This window comes from Limulus polyphemus, unplaced genomic scaffold, assembly GCF_000517525.1.
Source record: "Limulus polyphemus unplaced genomic scaffold, Limulus_polyphemus-2.1.2 Scaffold23, whole genome shotgun sequence".
In the NCBI taxonomy this organism is placed as follows: domain Eukaryota; kingdom Metazoa; phylum Arthropoda; class Merostomata; order Xiphosura; family Limulidae; genus Limulus; species Limulus polyphemus.
In genome coordinates, this window is record NW_013665633.1 from 1,035,173 (window position 1) to 1,043,694 (window position 8,522).

At 31.0% G+C, this 8,522-nt stretch overlaps 1 protein-coding gene across 1 annotated transcript in view; it reads right to left on the reverse strand.

Moving 5' to 3' along the window:
* Positions 1 to 4,106: 4,106 nt before the first annotated feature.
* LOC106458520 (transforming growth factor-beta-induced protein ig-h3-like) overlaps positions 4,107 to 8,522 on the reverse strand; it is a 46,176-nt gene continuing 41,760 nt past the window's right edge. Inside the window, exons 10-11 of the mRNA XM_013918043.2 lie at positions 4,938 to 5,124; positions 4,107 to 4,620 (exon numbers count right to left, since the gene is read on the reverse strand). Coding sequence (XP_013773497.2) covers positions 4,396 to 4,620; positions 4,938 to 5,124 — 412 coding nt within the window. The 3' untranslated portion in view covers positions 4,107 to 4,395. The remainder of the gene's footprint in view (positions 4,621 to 4,937; positions 5,125 to 8,522) is intronic.

Genomic DNA, 8,522 nt, shown 5'->3' on the forward strand with positions numbered 1-8,522 from the left:
TATACAAGTATTAAATTATTTCCCACGTCGATATTATCTCATATTAAAAAGGAAAAAAAAATCCTAATTATGAATTATAAATAGTTTCGAGCAAGCCACCAGATGGCGCGGTTTAAATTTCATTAGGCTTATACAGATAGAGAGTGGCCAATGAAGGGGCGGAGAGAACTTTCAATTAATTTCTGACCACCGCTGGGTTATCAAAACTAAATACTTACCAGGATTGGATTGGATTAAATAAGGGGTGTGTTGTTTAGGTGTTATAGGCCTTTGTATATGCTTCTTCAAGTAGAGTCTTTTATAAAGTAATATGAATAATAAACAAATGAAGCTATAGATTCATAAGATTCAAAACTACAATTATTGTTTAAAATCGCTGTAGAGAGCGGGATAATAAAACAATCAACGCTTCGCCTTAATTATATATTTTCCCTTAAACGATTTTACTGAAAATGCTTTTTCAGTTTCGAGCCAATTATTAATGTTAATTCAGATTTAAAGGGTTTAAACTCTCATAACTGTGATGTTGCTATATATTTGCTTAGCATGAATAGTTTTATTTTGATATTTATATAATATATACAGAACAAAATTTATGTGTTTGTTATTTTGATGCTCATTCATTTCTTTTGTTTAACATTAAATAAATCTGTTTTGTAGAGATTTATCTAGTGATGTTAAGCTGTAATTAATTAAGCTGAGGAGTTATTATTATGCATAAATACAAACTGTGCAAGATAAGTTAAGATTTGACCTCAGGCTATCAAGAAGGGCTTAGTTTGTTTGGTTATTTGTTGTTAAACACTGAACTACACAATGGGCTATTTATTCTGTTCCCACGACGAGTATCAAAACAGATTTATAGCGCTATGAGCTCACAGATAAGGATTTGTTTTGTTTTTCGTTTGTTTTTTTTTAATTTCGTGCAAAGCTACACGAGGTCTATCTGCGCTAGCCGTCCCTAATTTAGCAGTGTAAGAGGGAAGGCAGCTAGTCATCATCACCCACCGCCAACTCTTGGGCTACTCTTTTACCAACGTCACATTATAACGCCCCCACGGCTGAAAGGGCGAGCATGTTTGGTGTGATGGGGATTCGAACCCGCGACCCGCAGATTGCGAGTCTAGCGCCCTAACCACCTGGCCATGCCGGGCCACACACACACAGAGAAGGGGCTAAATTAACTTTATAGAATATTACTTTATATTCACCAGATGGTGCTACATGTTAGTAGCACGGCTAACTTTATGAATTTTTGATGATTATATAATTTATAATAATACATTTAAATTGTAGTGTAACGTTATGACAGAGTAAAGATTCCATAAACGTAAATAATCTTTTATAAAATGGTGGTTTTATAACAGGTTTAGAAGTCCACCGAAACAGGAATATTCAGATATTTGATTCTGAATAAGGCGCTTCGCTTATAGTAGACTAGCTTCAAAGAATGTACTCATTAGAAAAAATAATTGTAACAAATTAAGTGGGTCAAACGCTTTGGTACATAGGCGTGAGCTTCGTCCAAGTAATTCTTTTAATTCCTGTGCGTGTTATTACTTGTTTTCATTACTTAATAAAACAACTCTTAAGTAAAATTATTAATCCACATATTTATTCAACTTCCACAAATTTACTATAAACACAATAATAATAACCGAAGTTTCCAATATAAAGGTGTAGGCTTGAGAACATACTACATTCAACAAAGTTAAACATGACGTATAAATATAAATATTACACAGTTTGTTTGCTAAACACTAAAATAGAGGTGATGTGTAAATAAAGTACGACATGTTATTTTCAGAATAGACATATATATAGAGAGAACTATGTAAGCTTTAGAAAACGGGACCCACTGAAAATTTACAAATGTAATTCCTGTGAATTAGTTTAATCAGAGCTCTTAATTGTGGTTCAAAAATAAAATAAAACTAAAATAACATTGGTTTCTTTCCGTTTTGTGTTTATAGGATGTGCCAAAGCTATTAAGTTAAACAATACCAATTGATGAAATAGTTCAATATATTGATTCCTGATATACATTTATATAAATTATATATTTTATATAAAGAATAAGCTCCTATAAAATCTAAAAAACTATTATATCCCAATGTTAATTTCAAGTTTATGGCAAAAACATTGCCAACACCACGGCTAAGGGAAATGTTCTCTGAAGTTTCATATTTCTATTTGGAATCTGATTCAAGTGATAGAAAATAGGTGGCGTTGGGAAAGTTTGTAATTTGTTTCATTATTTCAGTAGGCCTAAGCACGTGGTTATAACATCTTACAATAAATTACATTTTTATTCACAAATAACCATGTAACTATTTTTGCATGCGTCTAAAATTATCCAAATATTTTTTATTGATTGTAACTGATAAAAAAGAGGAAACTCATTTATATAGAATAAAAGTATTTGATTCTGCAGCACTCCGTCACGAAGAAATTAGCGATGACGAAAACTTTGGCAGCAATTAACTCTCATAATAAATCCCAACTATAATTTAACTAACAAAGAAAAAAAGTGCAATTACGTTTGTAGAGCTAACGAATTAAGACAATGTTACTTGTGAAATTAAACCCCTTTCTTGAAATTCCAACTTTTGCATCTTTTAAATAGATTTTATCGGATTTAGCAATAAATAAATGAGAAGAAAGGGAAATATTGAATCACTTCTATTAAATGACAATTTAAATCACACTAAAGTTATTTTTAAGTGGATTAATAATAAAAATGAATATATAAAAAATCATGCCATTATTTTATTATCATTACAAATTTGAAGGAAACTATAAAACAGCATATGATATACTTTTTTCTTCTACAATAGAAACATCCAGTATTTTTATTTTTTGGTGCAATTATTAATGTTACATTTACAGAATGTTTTTAAACAAGGAAAATAAAGACGATACGTTGTTTACACATGAGAATCAAGAAAATGTCCAAACCTGTCACCGACTAAACAGTTTCAAACAATCTGTATTAGCTAAAGTTGATATATTCGGTATAAGTGAAGAATGCTGTTTTAATGTGATAATATTTTATTACTAGTGAAATAATATTTAAAATATACTCTTATTTATAAAGCTATTTAAATTTGAACAGCATCATATTGAAACAATATTATTTTTCGTTATATGAATAATGATGCACCTAAATCCAAATCTTACGCTACTTTTCGTACGCGTAATGAAAGGTGATTGAGTTACTCTCAGACAAAATGTAAACTGTTGTTTTGTCGATAAATAAACCACACAAGGACAATAAACATAAATATGTAAGCGCATTTTTTTTATCAATAATTATCGAAATTATAATTAAAGGATAAAGAGGGCTATGAACACAGATATGTATTTTAGCATTGAGTGTTTTATATAGATCGTGGTTGCTTGAATTATGAAAAAGATAGATTTTTAATACTTATTTTGTAAGGCAGGACACAAATGATTTGAGTTTGACATGCCATTGGCTCAAAACTATTATCTAATGATCCACAGTAAACCTAACCTTTGCTATTCAAACGGTTGTTAATATTCAACGAACAGATCAAAAGAATATCATGACCAGCAGCGAAAAAAAAGAAAAGAAATATGTACATAAGACAGTGTTCTCACCTCTACCTAGCTCTTAGTAAACTAACTGCTAAAAATCATCTCACCATGGTCTAATATAAATGAAAGATCTATTTTTCTTTCTCCAAGTATATGCTTTATCTAAACTCAGTAAAGTTGTATGATCTTATAAAACAAAGCTTAATGAAACGTCGATTTAAAAATTTAAACGAATAGTTCAGGTCTCTTCTACGGATCTTCCTAGTTCTTCAACATAGGTCATATCAAAAAGTTAAATATTCGGCTTACATACCTTCAAACAAAATATCTTGATTCTTGTATGGTATGAAAATCAGTAAATTCAGATTTTGTAAAATATTAGAAATCTTAAAAGAACTAGACAATGTGGTTAACGTAAAAGAGTGATTTCAAATAACTAAAATATGAAGACAAAATAATATAATATATTTTCTTAGGTGGGTTTGTGAAATATAAATGTTACATCTTTACACAAAGTTTATAAAAAAATACATAACACGTCTAATTTTAACTTCTTTTAAGTGCATTTTAAATTATTACAGTTTTAGTTGTATCACAAACCAATTAAACAACTAATAAGCACTACCAGAAAAAATGTGAATTAAAGGATTATTATTAGAAAGCTAAAAACAAATTAATAAAGTTTTAATTGTTGGCAGTGTTCAATATATCCCCATTAGCACACTTTTCTCTAAAGAAAAGGGAGCCTATCTTTTATTTGCTTGAAGTGAATGGTTGGAATAGTGAACCGGTTCATTCAGACAAAAAAATAAAAGTTATCTTGCTTGATATTGCTCATAAGTGTCGATGATGCTTAGGCATCAACACATTGTCAATACAGTGAACAATACCATCTTTAGTCACAAGGTCTGGCTCGATAATATGTGCATTGTTGACCATCAAATGACCTTTTCTTTTATGAACTTTGACCATTTCATGTTCTGTATGGACATCATAGAAAAGACGTGAGCGGAAGGAGCGAGAGGACATCATGTTGTCTACCACATGGTTTTGTACAAACTGCAGGTGAAAGAACAATATACAATATTGTGTATAAAACAATATACCTCATCCTAACACTATAAAAATGTGAACAAATTGGACATCGTGAGAACTTCAACTTGAAATCGCTTTAGAAATTCTGCTTACTCATAAAGTATTTTCATCACAATATCAGCGTTTAATAATCATTTAACCTCTTTGGTAGGTTGAATTGGTACGATTATTTGAAAGCGTATGAAAGTAGAAATATAAAATGTATAGTAGACAAAGAAAAACAAATAACCAATCTTTTTATACAATTATTTTACGCATAAACGTGCATGCTAATGTTTTACCTTTTTCAGAGATTTTTCGTCGTTCATCAGAGACTCCATCTCGTGAATTCCCATTCGTTTGAAAGCCTTGTTTGTCGGAGCAAATATTGTAAAAGAAATATGGGATGGGTTTCGCCCATTACATTGCTTCCTGGTGACTCGAGAATAAACTTGTAAGCATATAGCAGTAAACATCGGGGTTCGATACCTGCGTGAATAGGCGATTTAAAGGGGCATTGTGTACTTTTGCGCTTAAACGTAAACAAACAAATGACTGCAGTGTAATTTGTAAATTAGGTTTTTTATGATGAATGTTAAAATGTAATACATTTTCGAAAATAATTTTGATCCTTTTTAATTTCATTTTTAGTCTACTATTTAATCAAATTCGAATAACTTGACACTGAGCATGCGCATATATTTACAAGTCTTATTGGCTCTGATCATACAAAATTAAATCTCTTGCTTCACATGATATAAAATAATTTGTTTAGTAAAATTTACACATCGTATTCAGTGTCTTCTTTATTTCGAAAACAGCGGTAATAACTTCTAAAGCTAGAATTGGTGTTCGAAATAACATAATATTTTTCGTATTTCTTCTTCTTTTTTCCTTAAGTATGTTTTCTGATGCTATTCGGAGAGTTCGAAAAGTTGAGCCAGAGTTTCTTTTTGTTAAACAGTTTTTTGTTTGTTTGTTGTAGTTAAGCACGAAGTCACACAAAGAGCTATCTGTGCTCTGCCCACAACGGGTATCGAAACCCGGTTTCTAGCGGTGTAAGTCCACTGGGGGGGGGGCAACATTCAACAGATAACTTCCTTTATGTTGAAACTGTATTTTAAGTCGCAGAAATAGCTAGGGAACTCAACAGATTTACAAAATAATAATAAAATCTTATCACAGTAAGATTTCAAGACAAAATTACAAACTACGTTTGATGTTTGAAATTTTGTTTAATCGATTATACTGTACGTTAAACTTAGGGAATAAGGAATTCTTAGAAATATTTGACTAAGAAAAGAAACATTAAAAATTTCTTCTTACAACGAGTCACATTATTTGCTCTTGATGTAACTACTAAAGACATTAGAAAATTTTATAATGGGATTTTTCTTGGAAAAACGCATTTACATTTTAGAGAAAATTTTAAAGACTGGAATTTTATAACCCATCATATTTTGGTTATAAAAATGCTTTAGTTATCAAGTATTTGGATTTTAGAGCAAGCAAACTCATTTCTACCCCTTGGACATAAAGGTCGGCACTGGGTTTTGATAAAAAAATAATGTCTTGGAAAATCTACTCTCATACGAAGGTGGCAGTGATTATTATGTGAAAAAGTTAACATATTAAGATTTTTTTATTAAAAATAATAAAAAAACGAAGGGTCTACAGAAAATTTGAAATCATTTTAGAATTTTAGTAGTTTTGAAAAAAATATACATAAGTTAAAAAACAAACAATAACAAAAACAGAATCACTAATCGACTTTATAGGACTACTCCAAATTATATATTTTCTCTAGCATGGCTGAAGCCAGCGTGAAAGAAGTAAAGGTAGGTAATGAATACTCGAATGTTTAGATCTCGATATTTTATACTGTTAGTTAAGTAAAGTTCCAAACAAATAAAATACAAAGAAATGCACTAATATTCAAATGGCTATCAGAGTTCAATTTATGGTGGCGACATTACCTCACTCATGTTGTAATTAAAATTTCAAATTACTACGCAACTTCAGTGTTGCTCGTCAACAAATAAAATTCAGGCACTTATTAAGTTTTACAAAATCAGGAGAGAAGATTAATTTGAGTAACAAAGGAAAGTTATTTACCAAGATGTTTATTTTCCCCAAAGGGGCCTATTTTAACTACTTGCACCACTATACAGTAGTGTGTTTTCTGTCTGTTAGTAAGTCAGTAGACACAAAAATGACGCCACAATTGTACTTTGAAATTTGTACTGTCGGGACGTCAGTAAAACATGCGCATGCCATGAATCACGAGAATAATTATGCACTCTTTAGGCTACAACATAGCATAAAATATGAACTTCAAAAGCAAAAAAGTAAAAATATTTCTTACTCTTAATTTTCATTTTAATTACCCTTGAAACAGAACACTTTTATAGATCCCACGAAAGAAGTACTTCTAGTATATATAATACATTCTTCTCTCCGATTTCGCAAGTTATTTCTTTCAAAGTTAAGTACCATGTTTACTTTATCTTTAGTTATTAAAAGTTACACGACTCCTTCCTCTCTCTGTTGTACAGTGTTACATCGAAGTATTTCGGACTACTGTAATTCGTACCTCAGTACCGATAAAACTTGAATTATATATGGTTGTTTTATCCTGGAAGATTTTGTAAACTGATAGAAATGTCAATAACCTCAACATGTTGGCCACAAACTAGATAAAAACAACTTGCACGCCATGAACTCACGATAGGCGGAGAGAACCGAGATCATGGTAAATCGGTGGCTAAACCAGGGTCGAAAGCCTTACCGTATTAATGACTTCACTAAGCATTTACTTTTATTATTATTAGCGTGCTGTTTTCTCATAATTACTTTAGTTCCAGTGTTTTAAAGTAATTAACTTCTAGAAAATACATCACATTTATATGACTTCCCTCCTTTGTCATTAGTATTTAAAAAAAAAAAAACTTTTGGGGAATACCATTATCAAGAAAACACACCGTGCCTAATATAATAGTGTAGATGCTAAGTAATGGGAGTATCAGTATGTAGCTTTTAGCATATTATGTTCTAACATGAATGCTAAGAGGATTGAAAGAGTTTTGTTGCTATGATTATTCTTATAACAAGATGTTTTATATATACACGCTTTTACACACATTTGAGATTTTTCAGCTTTTCAACTAAATTCATCACTTAAGTTTTATTTGCCTATCAGTGGAGTAAGAAACATTTCAGAAAATTTATACCGCGACTAACTACAGATCGATAAATACAGTTCTCACAAACAATTGTCAACTGGCCTTTGTACGAGATCTTAAAAAATAAGCTAATATATTTCACGTTAAAATTACTGTAATTGGTTTTGTTTACAGGAATGATAAACTCAATATAAGTGGACGATTTAAAATACGTGATTTTTTTGCGAATTTTCACGTTATTTAAGATTCGATTTTGAAAATTTAATAATTTTTCTATTGTTTTCTATTTATGGCAAAGCTACTAAGATTAGTGCCATCGTCCCTAATTTTTAACTTGTGGCTAGGGGTAAGGCAGCCAGATAGTAGCACCCTACCATCAATCATCCATGCTAAGGCAATTTCTGTCATTTTTATTACGCATTCACAGCTAAAGATGGGGGGGGGGGGATATTTTGTGGTATTCACACGGAACCAAACCGATATCGCCAGGTGTGTAGTACAGATCTCTACCAGAGAGCCAACCCGCACCCCCAAAATTTAAGAAACAAACTGGTTTAGGATGATTTTAGTGAAATCTGAGGCTAATAACTGACTCACAAGCGAAGGCGTAGGAAAACGGCTAGTGCAGTTCGTTAGAATAGGAAAAACGAACGCTACAAGTGTAATTATTGTACATATATTATTATGGTCTATAAAATAAAACAG